This window comes from Scatophagus argus, chromosome 19, assembly GCF_020382885.2.
Source record: "Scatophagus argus isolate fScaArg1 chromosome 19, fScaArg1.pri, whole genome shotgun sequence".
In the NCBI taxonomy this organism is placed as follows: Eukaryota; Metazoa; Chordata; class Actinopteri; family Scatophagidae; genus Scatophagus; species Scatophagus argus.
In genome coordinates this window covers 13,493,016-13,509,957 of record NC_058511.1, presented here as the reverse complement: position 1 = coordinate 13,509,957, position 16,942 = coordinate 13,493,016, and the positions used below count along the sequence as shown (strand labels likewise).

Sequence of the window (16,942 nt, the reverse complement as noted above, 5' to 3'; positions counted from 1 at the left end):
CTCTTACCCTTTGCTTTGCTTGTTTCATGTGCTGCTTTGGCGTAACTGTGCTAACTGATCAATGGGCCAGGCCAGTTATAAGTAGCCTAATAGCCTATTTGATTATAATGTAATGACATGTATGAGCCAGGAAAGCCAAAGCAGTCATTGTAGGAACATGTGCACTTTTTGTGTTCACTCTTTGTTCTTTAACACAACTCTGCACTACACAAACAGACCTCATTATCTTGAATATAACCTATGAAGACCGACCCCCTTTTGTTAAAGTTTACTTTATTTAATTTATATTCATTGAAGATCTGGTTTTCCATGAATATAAAATAGTTTCAACTTGCAAATGAGCCACAATTCTAGTCAAAAGAATTCAGAGTTGAAATACACTTTTGCATAGTGTCACCATCAAGTACGTATGGACAAAGATTCTGATCATCATCACAAATGAATGACATTTACAATAGTGAGCACTATTAGTTTACAGAAAATACATGACAGATAAATAATGTTTTTTTAATGAATGCATTAAGATTATTCAAAAAAGTCACATTTGCCTTGCTTGCAAGTGATTACATTTAAATAAATGTAGCATTCAAAAACTAGAAAAGCTGTCTCTGGTCTCCCCGTCGAACAATATATATATCACTTGTACATACATACAGGTAAGTAGGGGAGAAATAAACAAAGAAGAGTTGTCACAACCATCCTGCAGATTTGAAGCATTTTGGTGGCAGCTCTTGTGAAGCAGGCGGACATACGTCGAGAAGACTGAGACTTTGAGTCAGTGACGCTGAGCTGCACAACAAGCCTCTCCTTCAGCTTGCTTTACACAATCCTCAGTTTGTATCCGTACGAACTGCATTTTTTTTTCTTGCGTCCTCCAGGCACAGCGAACCGCCATGAACTGTGGTGGAAGGTAAAGGCAGTTTTATTTCTGTTACCTTATGTGAATTGTGAAATGTGATGATGCGATTTAAGGGGGCGCGTTCTGGTCTCATGAGGCTGAAATTAGCTCCAAGGTGGCAATTCCGTGCAGTCAAGACTGGGAGAAATGTGTTTCAGCACCGCAGTTTGTTTACAGTGCAAATGCTCGAGCGAAGGTGGTGTCAGGTGTCGGACAGCACGAGCACACAGGCTGGGTGCGTTAACTGTATTGATCACAGGGGAGGTGCGCAGGCAGAAACGTGAGTTGTATTGTGACAATGCTGGACTGTGCATCATCAGGACTAGATGATGATTTCTCTCAGACGTTTTGTGTGACTCAGGCAATGTGGAAGGGTGGCTCTCTGTCAACACCACGCATGTCGTTTTATTCCCTTTTTTTCCACAGCAGTGATTGATTATTAAGTGATTATTGCTGTCAAATCATGCAATGCAGCACATGCGCCATACACAGTTGTTTGCTTTGCTTTTAATCTAATTTAGCATTTAATAATGTATACGTCTTGCCTCATGAGAAAGCTGCCCTCTTTTCTGAAGAGACGCAGGCTTGTGTAATATGAAAATGTAACATTCATGGACCCATCTGTTGAGGATCCAGAGGATAGAAAACTAAGTGCTATTTATAGGTGAAGTGCGGAGGGGTGCTAAGGATTGCTGTGTCAGTTTTTTTCTCTCTCTCTCTCTCTCCTATTTGTCACTCTCCCACTGTGAGTGTGCACCCAGCATTTCTCCCTATTTATACAAAATGAGCAGAAGAGTCTGAGATGAAAAGGAATTTCATCCCGAATTATTCAAAATGGTGAACCGCAGCATGAAAGCAAAAGCAGGCAGAACTGCACAGTTAATCCTGTTCTCTGTGGTTATCACAGGCTATATGAAGTTCTCACTTTGCTTTCTGACCCTTAATCTGCAGTTGCGCTCCTAGATAATGATCCCCGTCACCTCACCTTCCCTTCCAAGCACCTCCAATTCTGCTTTGTCTCCTTGTCCACATGTCTGCTGGGTGGCAATGCGTTGAAGTTGCAGGGAGGGACTGTTCACACCTCAGTTAAGCCTATCAGCATGTGTCTTTGCTTCCACTCTCAGCAGGTACTAAGGCAAAATAGAAGAGATGCTGATGTTTGAGATGCTCCATCACCTCCTCCTGGCTTGGATCTGTCTCTGTGTCTATGGAAACCCTGTCCGCCTATCAGACTTTAGCCCTAAGCAGGACAGCAACTGTGACGGGCAGTGTGCCAGCTCAGTAACAACTGTCTGGTCAACGCACACCACAGATGCAAAGCCTGAACCCTCAGATACTGAACATGTGACTGGCCTAATACTGAATGTAGATACAGGAGGAGGGGCTGGCCCGCATGGGCGACCTGAGGGGACAGCTCCAGTGACGCATACGGCAAACGGGGACAGCATTGATGGAAGATCTGGGCCGAGTGAGGCTGCCGAAGAAGTAAGGAACCAAAGGAGCAAAGTAAAGAAGGTCGGGAGCACATCTGAGATGGGAGACGTGCAAAGACAGTGGGAGGCAGCTTCAGTGCTGCCTGTTGATCCAGACAGATCTGTCACCAGTGAGCCTATTTTAAGTCCTACAGGTGGGAGGAAGCAGTTGGACGTAGCTGTGAGAACTACAAGGTTGCCTCCAGGTGGATTTTTAGACTCCTCCACAGCATCACCACAAATGAGCATCACAGCCAGGAAGAGCAAAGGCCAAAGTGGGGAGGATCAAAGAAAACTACCTGGTTATGGTGATTCTCTCCAGGATCAAAACCCAGAAACAAGCTTGCCATCCGCTACAGAACCTCCAAATCCTGGAGAAAGGACTCGGAAAATAACCTCCCACAGCCCCATCCCTCCCACGATCTTCGCCTCCCCCCAGACCTCCACACATGTGTCAATTTGGGGCCACGATGGAGCTACAGTATCCTCCCTCCCAGACCCAGTGTTACCTGAAATGGGACCAAACCTGACACCCAGAGAGGAAGGACCAGAAAGCCTATGGACTGAGGCAGCAAGGCCTGGTGGAGGTAAGCCAGTAAAATTAGAAAAGCATGAATAATGTTGATGGAAAACGGTCGTGCATGGATTTTCGTTGGGGTAAAACTTTCTGTAATCCATTTATAAGTCATTAATTCAATGTGTCCAAACTTCACACAAAATCCCTCTAAAGTGGTGTGAGCTAAAGCTCTGCAGTCGTTGTCACCTAATAAGAATTCCCTTCACAACAAGTCGTATTTTCTGGCTTGCTGGAGTTTGCAGGGTTTGAGGAGGCTGCATTAAAAAGTGAGGCGGAAATGAAAGCGACACGTCTAGAAGAGATTGCCTTTGATGATTGGCAAAGAAGGCGCCTGCTTTTCCACGCTCCACTTTGAACCCCAGCTGGGACCCGTGGCAGTCTAATTACTTGCTATTCCTGACTCGAGTCTGGAAAAAAATAAAGAGAACACACACAACTGCCAGGAAAAGGCCGGTGGCACGGTGTGTTATACAAGTCTTTGGAGGATTCAATCCCTCTTTCTCTCTATCTATATACACCCCCTTTAAAGCCTCTCTTCGTTCTTCCACACCCTCCACACTCCTTTCCAGACTATTGTGAAGAAACAGGCAGGTTATTATTCAGTGAGACAGGAGAGGGAAATGGATTAAAGGAGTCTGTCTGTGCCAATATGTGTTCCTGCCATCGTCTGTTTGATGAAGCTTCCTCCCAGCAGAAAGGAAGCTGACATAAAACTCAATTCCCAAAAGGGCCTTATGTAAAAGGATTGCAGTCTTTATAAGCATTTTCAGCCTACTTTAGAACTAAAGGAAATGCCTGAGAGACATGCAGTAACAGCGTGGTGGTAGCTTATATCAGGAAGGAACCATTTTTAAAATAATCTCTTTCATTGTTCTGTAGTTGTACTGTGAATTCGGCTCAGAGAAAGTGCTCCTAATGAGAAAATGCTGTAATGGAAAACATATACGTTTTTAGCTGTCAGCAGAGTTGGGTTTGCTCTCTGAACTGAACCTACCATCAACACAGAAACATTTCTATTTCAAGAACGATCCTGCCCTTTGAGAAGTAAATAGGCTAACGTCCCTCATTATGTCTTTGTGCTTGTGTTGACACGATTATAGTGGACACTGTGGTCCCACTGTCCCAGGATGAAGCCACAGAGGGCACCATGTCATCAGAAGCTCTTCCTCTCATTTTTGAACCTTTTGAAGATGTCAGCCCTGAGGGGTCACCAGCCGAAGCGGAGGCAGAGGTTACGATGGTGCCAGGCAGCTCTCAGCCTCCTGCTGCCATGCCTCTGTCAGAGTTGGACCTGGACCAGCTGGACACCGTGGAGACAGATAGTGACGGTCCCTCGCATGTCCCACCTCTGCTGATGCCAGACTGGACGTCACCTTGGCAGACGTCTGGTGCTGAGCTGCTGGAGCCAATCAGCTCCTTGGGTCCGTCTGTTTCACCACAGCAAGCCGTAACTGAGCCGGAAGACCATTCTGAGACGGGTAATGTGGCAGAATTAGAACAAATGAAAGAATTACTTAATGTACCATAATGCTGTTTTTGATTTTGCCTTTTTTCTACACATCACATGTACTTTCAAACTATAACTAGTTTACTTTATGCTAAATTTGCTTTAGAATATACAATTAAAACCCAGTTTGAACACGGAATTTCAGTGCCACAGTACTGTATCTTGATGGTGCTGCACCATCATTTTACTTTAATAAAATAAGTTGTCCCTCTAGCCTCTGCTTGGAACGTGTTGCTTCAGCATTAATGCAAACTTGTAGAGACTTGAAATTAACTTTGGACATGCTTGCTCACTTACTTTATGTTGGAACTTCCAATATCACTTGCAATCCTGCTTGATGTCTGGCTTTTATGCTTGACACTTCATCAAACACTATGTCATAATTTCTTAACGGCACTTGAATGTGCCAGGAACATGTTACTCAATGTAAGTGGCACCAAGAGTTGCACAGACCAAACCGCTCACACATTATTACGCGTTAAGTTTAGCTGTGAGTTGTACATACAGTGTATGAAAAGCTCCATCTCTCTTGCTTCCCCTTGTGTCGTCTGGCTTGTGACATGTAGGTGCTGTAGGGACACTGAAGCTCGAGGAGAACTTGCCCACCACTGGTCCATCCTCCTCATCCTACCAGCAGGCTGTAACAACAGTAACAAAGGCAAACCATCAGTCACTGCACAAATCCAGATCAGGGTTAGAGGAGATGGAGTCTGAGGGTAAAACAAGTTTTATCCCCAATTATTTTATTATTATTATTTTTTTTTTTTTAAATCCTTTTTTTAGGAAGGTTCCTTTGAGATACAAGATCTTTTCTTCCAGGGTGTCCTGGTCAAGATGACAGCATAAGCAGTCCAAGATATAAAAGTAAAAGAAAAGAGGCATACAGGCAATATCAGCTATATCCATAACACATTCCACCTTGAGTGAAGGATTATGTAAAACAGCAACATGATTTCTTCAGGGCAGTTTGTAAATGTATTCAAAGAAGGGAGTGCTTCTAAGGTAATGATGTTTTGCAGTTCATTCCGTGACTATGGTGCAGAACAGGAGACAGCAGTTTTACCAGACTCTGAATGCATCTTGGGGTGAAGAATCCGATTAGTCAATCCAGTGCTGTAGTTGCTGATACCACAGAATAAATGGATAGAGATATAAAATTAAACTTCATCTAACAGCGTATGGCAGTAAATAGCTACATGTATATTTTCCTCATCTGGTATAGAGAAGTCGATCCTAAAGATAAAGATAAAATGTAATGGTGACTGCATGAGCCAAAATGTAATGCTTTCTGGAAAGTATTATTTCATTTGCCCACAGACTTTTATTTTGTTCCCCACAGAGGAGCCAGATGAAGATGAGGACGATGAGAACTCTGAGGAATCAGTCGAGGATGAGAGCGATGAAGACCTAACAGAAACACCTACAACATCCTCAACGCAGCCTCCATACAGCCTCATTCCTCCACCTCCCGTCTGGGTCCAACGCAACCAGGGGCTGAGTACGGGACCATGGTTTCTAAATCATATCTTTATAATGATTAGTTTGTGGGATGTTACCCTCATAAATCTATGGCTCTTGTCTTCCAGTGCGAAGCTGGGTGGAGCTGATTAGAGAAAAGGTAAGACTGCCCCCTACTGTCCTTGAAAGGTCTTTGGTGTCTATCAAAATGTCTTCACTCCCTCACAAAGTGGTGTCAAGGATGATGCTGACAGTATTGTTTCTTTTTCAACAAAACCCATGAAGAAACCTAAATTGATGAATTTATCCAAATAACAGGTATTGCCACTGTATACAGAGCCTCAGAAATGGTTGCTCCATTGTCATAACCTGGGCACTGCAGTTTATATTTAGTCAGTTACATACACACAGTTCTGCAGCTAGAAATGAGCACGAAAGCAACAAAATGGATGAAACTGGATTAAAGATGTTAACGACTCTGCTCCACTGTGACCTCTCCGTATCCACCCTTGACAGGCCGGTTATGTGTCTGGGATGTTGGCCCCTGTGGGCATTGGCATCACTGGGGCTCTGTTTATCGTCGGCGCCCTCTACAGCATCAGGATGATTCACCGCAAAAGGAGGAACAGCTTCAAACACCAGAGGAGGAAGGTCAGACAGCCAGAGGTCAATACTTTACTTTTATTTTTCAGTTATTATCACTTATCTCACTTGTTATTGAGTATCAGTCTTGAGTACTGAGTATTTAATTTACTTTTCCAACCTAGCAACCTCGAGAGCCTGGAACCAACCGTCAAGACCAGGCCATGCTGCTGGCTGACAGCTCGGAGGATGAGTTCTGATGAGACCCTTTGGGGCTCCTTTTGTCAGTGACCAATGGCTGATGCTCCTGTAAAGGAGGCTCTGTGAACAACCCCATCGCTATGACTACCACATCTCCAATCACCCTGGGCTGTTTGGCTATGACTCATCTGATCCATAGAGTATGACAAAGTAAAGGGCACAATTTGCACAGGCTGGACTAAGGTCAGCTTTGTATTCCCCCCCCGCCTTTCTAAAAGTACCAATGTGAGCACTTTCCTAAATGTTGTCAGGTGGTGGTGACTGTAATGGCTTGGCAGGACTGGTGCGATGAAATAAAAAATAATATTGTTGCTTGTAATGACAACATTAGCAGAGCACTGGCAAGGATGAAAGTGTTGCTGGTAATTTGAAGTTTCACCTTTGTGGGGTGGGGAGAGGGACCAGCTGGTTTCCTGTCAAGTAATACAAAAGGGCTGTTGGAGAGTAACATTAACAATGTAAATATGTGTACTGTATGTAACTGACTTTGATCAGTTGTGTTAGTGTAAATAGCATTTTATTTCACACATGTAGGTTATTTAAAAGGAATTGTTTAACATTTTGGGAAACTGATTCACTTTCTTGTTGCGAAGTAGATCAGCCCAATTAAAATCTTTTAATCATTTAATCTGTATGACAAATGAAACTTAGAAATGACAATTCATGTGCCAAACTACTGGGTGAGGGCAGCGACCTAATGGGGTCTCGCTGTAACCTTACAGCTGCTAAATGCTAAACAAGATATGCCGTAATGTGTTAATTAGTGTGTTTTAGAGGTACTGGTTACCAGATTTTGTTACATTTGGACAGAGCTGGGCTGACAGTTTACGGTCTTTATGCAAAGCTAAGCTAATGTCTCCTGGTTGTAATATCAGCTTCCTTGTTATCAGACAGATTCGAGAATGGTATCAGTCTTCTCATGTGACTCCCAGCTGGGAAGTGAATTATCACACTTCCCAAAATGCTTACCTACTCCTTTAAGCAAAATTTCCACACATTTCAGAAAACTTAATGTATGATTCATTTCAACTGATGCTTCATTTCAATGTGAATTTTGTGAAAAATATGTTTTAGCCTATTCAGAGTTAATTCGTCTTAAAAGTTAAAGTCAGATGCACATAAAAATACCATAATCCTGCAAATGTAGCAAAAACAGATTGATGTGCAATATCATCTCTGGTGCAAATTCATTTTTTTTTTTTTTTTTGCCACTTGAAAATGTTCAACATTGTGCAAGTCAATTCATACACAGACCCCTTACAGAGACTTCTTTCTAATGACAGAAGTGTTTCAGTTGGCTGGAAAAGCACAAACACAGAGTGAATTTTGTTTAAACCAGTTCATTTTGTGCAACAGTGATTTTTATGTGTTAATCTGGTTTAGACAGATAAACATTTTGGCCCACACAACTCAAGGATGTCACACTGCTGAGATGCAGTGAGGCGAGTCAGATGACGTCCTTACATTTTTAGAGAAAATAAGAGGAATCATTTAATAAAAACTTGTCTGTTGTAGTTCAGAGAAGACTGAAAAGACAAAAAAAGACCTCGTTCGTAAGACCGCTGACAATAACACAAGAACTTATCATTGTGTTTCAAGAAAACAGGTCTATTTAATTTATCTTCATGAGCCATCTGATATGCTTAATGTACAACTAGCTGTTTATATGCAATAATACTGTTTAGGGTAACTGTGATTAAAAAATAGTGGACACTTTTTTGTCTCTTTCTGTAGATATGAAAAATTGTGATGAAATAAACAGTTCTTTTAGATGTCTAATTGTGACTCTGTTATCATACAGTTTAAGTGTAATTATGTTGTAAATTAAAAGCACCACACACAGCAGACAAGATAACACAGTTTACAGCATTAAAAAAAAAATCAAATAATTTATTTCTGTGTTCTTTTTCCACATTAAATAAAAGCTATTGGACATTTCCAGATCAAAATCAAGAGAGGGGACAGGAAAGAGAAACAGGGGAAACAGAAATCTGACATGCAAAACACCCCCACCCCCCCCAAAAAAAAACAAAAAATGAAAAACTTTTGCACACTTCGTGGATGGTGGAGGAGGCGGCGCTGACCTGCCCTGAAAAGACGGCAGAAAGCCTCTGTGGTTGGTTGGTTGTAGGGACTACAGATTTTGTGCCGCAGCCAAGATAGATTTTGTTTATCTGATCAAACAACTGGTTTCCAGGGGAATTTATGATTGTAACACTCAAAATGTAGGAAGGCAGATGTCACTGCAGGTGAGGCCAGAGAAGTGTGGTTGTGATTGTTCAAATAAGCCTCCTGGATAGCACAGTGAATATCCACGACAAGGGGGGAAAAAACTGCCTCTGACATCTGTGAACACTGAACTGGCATGTCAAGTCAAAATGTATTGCAAATGCATTGTCAGAGAGAGAACTGAGTAAAACTATGCAACACCACAAGCCATGGCTACAAACCGATGTTGATGACAAAGCCCTTCAGTCTGTGGTCATGGTCTACGCAGAGCCCTTAGGCTCTTTGCAACAGGCTGTAATGCCCATATACCAAATGGAACTGCCAGAGTTTCACAGGAGTAAAACAAGAGAAGATAACCGAGCCTCTTCCTTCAAAATTTAAAACTCATACTGACAGCTGGCTTGAAAGGAAGAGATAGGTTCATTCTATATGGTTATCACCTATGCCATCCTTTCAACCATCAGTAGTCATGTAAAAGAAGAAAAGGCAGAGACAGTGAGGGGTCCAACACTGGGACAGAAGATAAATAAACTCCTGGTTTATTCCAAAATAAACCAGGAGTTTACACGAGGTGATAACTGAAATCTAAACAGTGTCAGACAAGCAGTAAAGATCATAATTGGTGTTCGGAGACTAGGGCGTTTTCATATGACCACAATGAACTGCTCAGAATTCTTGTTACACCTCTAAATGGGCTAAAGTAGCACAGAAATTAAAAATAACAATCAAATCTGATAAATCAACCCAAAACGCCCACTTCCCAACAGATGATTCACAACATGCTCTCAATATATCCGATGAATAAAACACTCGTATACAAATCTGAAAAAAAAAAGAAGAAAAAATATAGGTCATCTGATCCATTGCTCCAAATGCACAGATATAAACTTACATAGATGGGTTGTTTTGTGGGTGGAAATTCTGTAAACATCTACTGTCCCTTCCAGTCCCAGGCTCCTAGGATGAAACATCTCAGCTGAACTGCTGAAAGGGGACATAAACCCAAAACATGTACACGGTCCTGTAGTGTCATTAGCTAGCTCAGCCATCCTTAAATCATCTGACTGCCAAGAATGTTTCCTGGAGGCTTTTGTTTGTTCTGCAGTCAATATTCTGTAGCAGATTTTAATCTGATTTTTGGTTGTGCCACATGGCAGTGTCTTGCAGTGTTTCCTACAATGAATATTGTAGACACACAGATGTCCACTTGCATAATATGAGGCGCAACAAGGAAAACAATTGTACTTAAAATTGCAATTACAACCTGTCCTGTAAAATCTAGGATTTATTCTCAACTATGAACCCAACTGTCTCTGCTCTATCACAATGAGCACAAGAGCAAATCCTGGAAAACTTATAAACAAAAAAAACAAAAAACAAGTGAATTGTTCCTTCCTGATGTCATAAGGCTGGAGAAAAACACAGCACCTCAAATACTCTGATTTTCCTGTGTGGGGGTCTCTGAAAGCAGAGAAATTATAGTCCTACTGAACAGATCAACACCTCTGTCAAAAATAACGAGACAGACACTTTTCCGACCTAGCAACCTCAAGACACAGACACAAACATATGCACACATCCACACTGCAGCAATTTCCAAAGAAGTGCATTTGACCTTTGCTCATTTTAATTTGTAAGAAAAAACAAAAGCGGCTAAAGCAAACTTTCTTTGCCGTAATTAGTGTGGACTGGAACATCCGGGCGTATCTCCAAGCTGGAGATATTAAAATGTTAGCAAGGTTGGTTGTGCATCAAGTTAGGACACCTGGGAAGTGCATTGTGGACTAAGTCTCTCTTGCAGCAGCATGAGGTTATAAAGGTGTAAAAGTACACAATCTAAATAAACTGAGAGCGAACACAAAAATAAAATATAATCTACTCAGAATACTTGTCTATTTTTCCTTTTTATCAAGAGAAACACACTCAGCATAATCAAACACGAATCCAGCATATTTAACACTGCTTGTCTGTTCCGACGCAGAGTACAGACCAGAACCGGGTCGAAGCTGCTGTGTGACGCCTGCTAGCAGGCAGATACCTGCAGCTGAGGCCAAGAGTGCTGATGAATTGAGTGGCACTTGCAATGAGGAGAAACAGATGAGTAATCTTATCTTTAAAAAAAAAAAAAAAAAAAAAAAAAAAGAGAGAGAGAGAGCAAATTGAGATGGCTACCACACCATCATTGGCAAGGAGGCTCTTTGAGAATCTCCATTTTCTCCATGTTGGGAATTTTGCAACAGCTAACAGTGCATTTCAGAAAAACAAGTTCTGAAAAAAACCCTCAACCTATACTCTCAGAGTTTGATGACATGAGATTTAGCGAAGGACACTGAAGTGAAAAGGTGGCAGGTCCACCAGTTGGGCAAAATTTGAGGTGCTAATGGAGTGATTAGTTTCGATCAACTGCTCTGCATCAACATGCTTACACCAAACACAGGGAAGGGTCCAGAGGCTTAGCCTCAGACTGGGTTAATCAACACACACTCTTCACACTATTCCCCCGCACTCACATTAAAATAAATGCATGCATATCTTTACAGGCTTCAGTCCTGGGGGCTGAGGCAGGTGATGGAAACAGCAGCAGGGAGCAGCTGCACCCACTGGACAAGATGGGGAACAAAACATACAACAGTACGCACAATTCCAACCAAGCATGTGCTCGCTCAGTCACACAAACACATTCACTTTCTCACAGTGATACCAGCCACGCCACATACACATGCACACAAAAACAGGCCAAACACTCGTTTTAAAAAAAAAAAGAAAAAAAAGAGGTGTACAAACACACAGTCATACTATAGCTTTTTCATCAATCATCCAACTTACAAGGTTAAAAAAGAAACACAAAAATAAACTCCACAAATATTTTCTTCCCAGTCTGTTTTTACAGCCCTGCTTCCTTGTTTTTCATGTTGTTGCTTTCTTTTAAGTCTGTATTTGTCCTGTGTTCTGCAGGAGGATTTGGTGTGGTGCCATGTCCTCCGGGGTTTTCGACGTACTTCCTAACTCGAGCTGCGTCACACTTCACGTCTAGGGCAATGCGGCGTCCAAGCTTGAAGGTCCAAAAAAGGTCATCTAGTCCCCAATCAAGGTCATCCCGGAGACCACCCTCACTTGTGCCCTCCTCGCCACAAAGCATATCGGGGGCCCCTTTGTGAAAACATTAGACGGGATCTCAGTCTGTTTCTGCCTAAACAACAGTTGTTCAGAGGTCAAGGACAAAAAGAGGGTGTGTTTGTATGTCTAGGCATACCTATCTGCGTACTCCTGTGTGTGTACTGTGTGTGTGTGAGTGTGTGCATGTATACATTAGAGTGAAATGACCAGGGCAGAGCTGAGGCTGTCAAGCTGATAGTGTATGAGGTGAACAGCACCCGCTGTCTTGTCCTCCCCCGTCTCCTCTTCTTTCCTCTAGCGGAGCCACAGTTTGAGCCGCAGCGCATCCACTCCGTTCAGGTAATATCTGAACAGCCGCTTGTCTCTGACAAAACCCAAGTTCTCGTACAGCTTCAGGGCTGATTTGTTGGTGATTTCAGTCTCCAATACAACCTGGGGACACACAAATGGCCATGCCAAAAGCCAAGAAAGAAAAAACAAAAAAGCTTCATTTGCTGTCATGGAACCAAGGTCAATTTCATCTCTACTTGCTCAGTACAATGATAGCTCTCTATGGGGTTAGTTTCAGTAAATAAAACACTCAAACCGTCTTAGTTGCATGTTGTATCTAATTAGCTTGGAAGCTAACATAATTATAAAATGTATGCAAAACCAGCAAGTTGGCTTGAAGGCACATGATGTCATACATGCTGTGTTTAGTTTGTCACTTGGTGGCAGTGAGTCAACTCTCATCTTAAAATTGTCATGATGGAGCAGTGCATGCCCAGAACGCATACAGCCAGCAACCACAGTGCAGTGGTTAGCACTGTCACCTCACAGCAAGAGGGTTACAGGTTTGAATCCCGGTCTGGGCCCTTCTGTGTGGAGTTTGCATGTTCTCCCTGTGTCTGCGTGAGTTTTCTCCAGGTACTCCGGCTTCCTCCCACAGTCCCAAAAACATGCACATTAGGTTAACTGGCCACTCTACATTGTCCCTAGCTGTGAGCGTGTGGTTGTCTGTCTTTGTGTGTCAGCCCTGTGACTGATTGGCGACCAGTCTAGGGTGAACCCCCATCTCTCGCCTGTAGTCAGTTGGGACAGGCTCCAGCCCACCATGACCCTGACAGCTAAGCGGTAAAGAAAATGGATGGATGATGGATGGGTTATAAAACCACTGATACAGTACCACTGGTTTCTTTTAGCTTCCAGGACCCAAGCTATGATGTTGTGCTGGACCCATACAAAAAAAGGTCTGCCAAGCACCAATGTTGGAAAAATGGAGCTTGCAACACAGTTACAGTGTTTGCAGTGGCTTGCAGTTGGGTTTCAAAATATCTTGAAATCTACTGTGTGTACTGTTTGTGTGTGTAAGAACCGGGTGAGTGAGCATGAGGCTACTCAGGTGGAAACAGAGCAAGTAAAATAGTTTGGAGTAGAGGGAAGATATTGAAGGCTCAGAGCAGCTGGCAATCAAGCCAAGGTTATCAGCAAACTAAAATAGAGAAGGATGAAGGACAGGAAAATAATGGTGAGCTTTGGAACCCAGGCTGAACTATTTTCTTAGGGTTTTCTTTCGGTTCATGCTTGCACAGAGAACAAACTAAAACAAATGTACCCTTCTGTATGGTTCCAGTTTGTTATCATTTTATGTTAACTGTATGTTCAAGAGATTTGTTTTCTTTTTTTACTGTACAATATGGTACAGTAAACACAAAGTTGTCCTGTAGTCTACTGCCTACATTAACACTGTGAATGCTTGCGACTGTGTGTCAATGTCAGGCATAAAGGCCGTGCATGTTGGCACGCACCCATACGTTTCAGGCTTTTCTCTAAAACTTGGATATTTTCTGCATGTATTAAAATACAGTCTTCCAGTGGGAATGGGTCCATGTATCTTACCTCATCACAGTCACCCTCCACCATGGCATAGATGGCCTTCTTCACCAGATTAGTACCTGACACAGAAGAGTCTAAGTCAGTAATGGTACACACATAAAACACTACTTTTTTAAGAAAAGAACTACTGTTTTTCTATTTTTCTGTCTTGACATCTGATACTATAAGAAATGCAAATAGTCAGTGCTACAAATAGGCTCACAGTATATAACTTATCGAAATGTTGTATTTGCATAAGGAGATTTGGTTATCAAAAAAAGCACAAAAGGCACTGTAACACAGTTTGGTCTGGGCTCCATCGTATTAAAGGATCGACTTTTTGTTTATTCTACGTGGGACTTAGTTGGTCAATAATCTCACCGATGCTTTTCCTTCTGTGTTTTGAGTCCACAGCCAGCATGGCAATGTAGCCACGACGGAACATCTTCTTGTGCATGTCAAGCTTACAAACTATGGCTCCGACACACTCCTGCTCCACCATGGCCTGTGACAGACACACACAAACACAAAGACCCAAGAGTTCTCTGAGTGTCTACTGGGGTGGCCTCTAAGAGCCTAGCAACAACTCCTGTACAACTGCTGTCATCCTGCCAGCTCTCCGCGCTCTCTGAGCTGACCTCTGACCTTTATTTCATGGCACTTCCTCTTATGTCACATGAGGCGTTCCAGACAAACTAGAACCGGAGATTTACGACCTTGAGGCTCAGAGGATAAACAAAAAAAGGATAGCGCTTCTCAGAGTAGAAGAACCTAATTGGACATTGTAAGTGCCAGAGGAAACGCCTTCTTAAGGATCATTATTCTCTACTAAAACTGTACAGTTAACTTTTTAAAATGCTGTTTCCCCTTAAATTCCTGTACACACATGACTGGACATAAGATCCAGATACACCATTAAAGAATTAACTGGGATACTGTCATGTCAATTCAATTTGTCTTGAATGGACATCTATTAAAACAGACAGAAATCCACAAAACTAACAAGGATGGAGGCTTTGTGATGTGGGTGTTGCAGCTCCTAATGGACATAATAAACTCCAAATAAACATATCATCAATGAAACATTTACATGTGTATGTTTATTACCAGTACATAGTAGTACTACGATTGGCTGCTTTTGAGACACGCTGACAGGTGAAAACCATGGATATGCAGTCACACCCAGACCCAATAATGGAATGCTGATTCAGGTAATTAAAGTCCATGGACTAGGAGGGAAGTAGCTCACACTTTTTTCTGGCTTGCTAAACCAAGATAAACAGTGAATACAGCCATGTTTTTCACACTGAGAGAAGGTTTCAGTGTCGTGGTTTCAGTACTCACCAAAAAGCAGAGCTGCGGCCAGTTGTGGATGAAGTACCTGTACGTGTAAATTGAATAAGGCTCAGACAAGTCCTTGGTGATCAGTCTCATGATCCATGGCATCTGAAGCTCGGACTCGTAGCGGACATAACGGATACCGTGGCTCTCCTCTTCCGCTCGGCCAGGAGAGCTGCTTAGGTCGAGCCGGGCCAGCTCAGCGGTTGGCGGCTGCTGCGGGTCAGAGGGGCTCTCCTCTCCGCCGGGTACAGCAGTGGCCGGCGTACCGACGCTCGGCGGTCTCGGCGGCTTCGTGTGGTCAAACTCCTCGTCTTTTCCTTCGTCCCCGGGGTGGCTGTGGGCCGCCTCAGTTCTTGTGAAACCCGGCACCCCGTTCATGCTATTGTTAACCAGGGGAGAGTGACTGCCGTTTTTGGAGAAGGGGCCGTGGCCTTCATGTTGGCAATGGTCACTATTGTTTCTAGCGGCTGGAGGCTCTTCGTTGCTTCCGCTGCTGCTGCTGTCACAGTTGTCCACGGACGGTCTCGGATTGTCAGGCCGGTTTCCTGTGTGTTGGTGGCTGTCAGTGTCCTCGGAGGGGCTGGCCAAGCCGTTTAGCTGCTGCTCTCGGGCTTGCATTTTGAGGTGCAGCGCCGCCGGGCTAGCTCGTGCTAGCATGTTCTTCTGCTTATTCTTGACCGACGCTTTGACTTCGCTTACCGACTGCGACTTCTTCCCTGTATCAGCGGGTACACAGTCCTCCCTGTAACAGGCCGGCTCTTCGTCTCCCCCCACCGGCTCCGCGCTCCCAGCCCCGGGGAAAGGAGGAATTTCAGCCGGGGATGCAGGCAGTGCGCTACTAGGCCCAGGCGGCACTGTGGCCATCCCACCGCATTAAGGTGGAGATTCACACTTGGAAAACGTTGAACACAATCTCATCCACAAGGCGAAGGGATATACAATCAATATACAAGTTAGTTCACCGAATATTACATAAATCCAAGGGTTTTTGAGCCGATAACGTATCCGCTGGCGACGTTTGTCGCTGCTTTCTCCTCGATTTCCCTACTGCCGCAAAGTGCTGTCGCAGCAAACGCCATTGCAACAGCAGACGGAAACGTTTTACGACAGCGGTGTAACGCATGACAGATGCAGGATTTTGTCAGACAGCACAGCCAGCTGCTTTATTTTACAACAGTGTAAATAAATCCCCCAAATTATTCATGTAGCTTTATTCATTTTGTTTGCCTTTGTATTAACAGAATTTACGAAGCAGAAATATGAACAAACTTTTTGGAACAACATGAATGTACATGGCTGGTGCAATTGTGAAATTTCCCAAGCTGGGAATAATGAATGATATCTATCTATCTATCTATCTATCTATCTGTGGATCTATCTATCTATGAGGATTATATGATAAGAGATAAACATTCAAAGGTAAATAAAATTGGTACACTGTCACTGGTGTACTTAAATAACATAGAGACTATTAAAGTAATCTTTAAATTGATGTATAGCCTATATTTTTTAACTACCACATCAACACATTTCTTTATTTGAAATCCTGAAAAAGTGGCAAAATCACAAACAAACGTTTGGTCTATTTTACGATTTACGCGTTAAATTACTGACACAAAGAGATGCATCAATCATTTTAGTTGAAA

General features: G+C 43.0%; 2 protein-coding genes across 3 annotated transcripts; one reads left to right on the top strand and one right to left on the bottom strand.

The window, feature by feature from the left end:
* Nucleotides 1-616: 616 nt before the first annotated feature.
* LOC124050551 (armadillo-like helical domain-containing protein 4) lies at nucleotides 617-8,614 on the top strand. Of its 2 annotated transcripts, none has more exons than XM_046373220.1 (8): nucleotides 617-910; nucleotides 2,023-2,957; nucleotides 4,048-4,425; nucleotides 5,021-5,170; nucleotides 5,794-5,952; nucleotides 6,041-6,072; nucleotides 6,429-6,563; nucleotides 6,680-8,614. In XM_046373220.1, the coding sequence occupies exons 2-8, from the start codon at nucleotides 2,048-2,050 to the stop codon at nucleotides 6,752-6,754; spliced, it is 1,839 nt and encodes a 612-aa protein (XP_046229176.1). In that variant the 5' UTR covers nucleotides 617-910; nucleotides 2,023-2,047; the 3' UTR covers nucleotides 6,755-8,614. The 2 variants fall into 2 exon arrangements, with proteins under 2 accessions (XP_046229176.1, XP_046229175.1); XM_046373219.1 differs by having other exon boundaries at nucleotides 618-910; nucleotides 6,429-6,578.
* A 1-nt stretch (nucleotide 8,615) lies between these two features.
* Nucleotides 8,616-16,387, bottom strand: naa30 (N-alpha-acetyltransferase 30, NatC catalytic subunit). The gene is made up of 4 exons (XM_046373221.1): nucleotides 15,300-16,387; nucleotides 14,337-14,460; nucleotides 13,980-14,035; nucleotides 8,616-12,533 (listed from the first exon to the last, which is right to left on the bottom strand). The coding sequence occupies exons 1-4, from the start codon at nucleotides 16,158-16,160 to the stop codon at nucleotides 12,396-12,398; spliced, it is 1,179 nt and encodes a 392-aa protein (XP_046229177.1). The 5' UTR covers nucleotides 16,161-16,387; the 3' UTR covers nucleotides 8,616-12,395.
* Nucleotides 16,388-16,942: the final 555 nt, after the last annotated feature.

What these genes read in the sequence shown, in the direction of transcription:
- naa30 (XM_046373221.1), bottom strand. Translation starts at nt 16,160, where the DNA reads ATGGCCACAGTGCCGCCTGGGCCTAGTAGCGCACTGCCTGCATCCCCG. An exon ending in GGCCGCAGCTCTGCTTTTTG is followed by an intron (nt 14,461 to 15,299) that starts GTGAGTACTGAA and finishes TGTCTGTCACAG; the next exon opens with GCCATGGTGGAGCAGGAGTG. An exon ending in TGGAGGGTGACTGTGATGAG is followed by an intron (nt 12,534 to 13,979) that starts GTAAGATACATG and finishes GTGTGTCCCCAG; the next exon opens with GTTGTATTGGAGACTGAAAT.
- LOC124050551 (XM_046373219.1), top strand. Translation starts at nt 2,048, where the DNA reads ATGCTGATGTTTGAGATGCTCCATCACCTCCTCCTGGCTTGGATCTGT. An exon ending in GGCAGCAAGGCCTGGTGGAG is followed by an intron (nt 2,958 to 4,047) that starts GTAAGCCAGTAA and finishes ACACGATTATAG; the next exon opens with TGGACACTGTGGTCCCACTG. An exon ending in GGAAGACCATTCTGAGACGG is followed by an intron (nt 4,426 to 5,020) that starts GTAATGTGGCAG and finishes TGTGACATGTAG; the next exon opens with GTGCTGTAGGGACACTGAAG.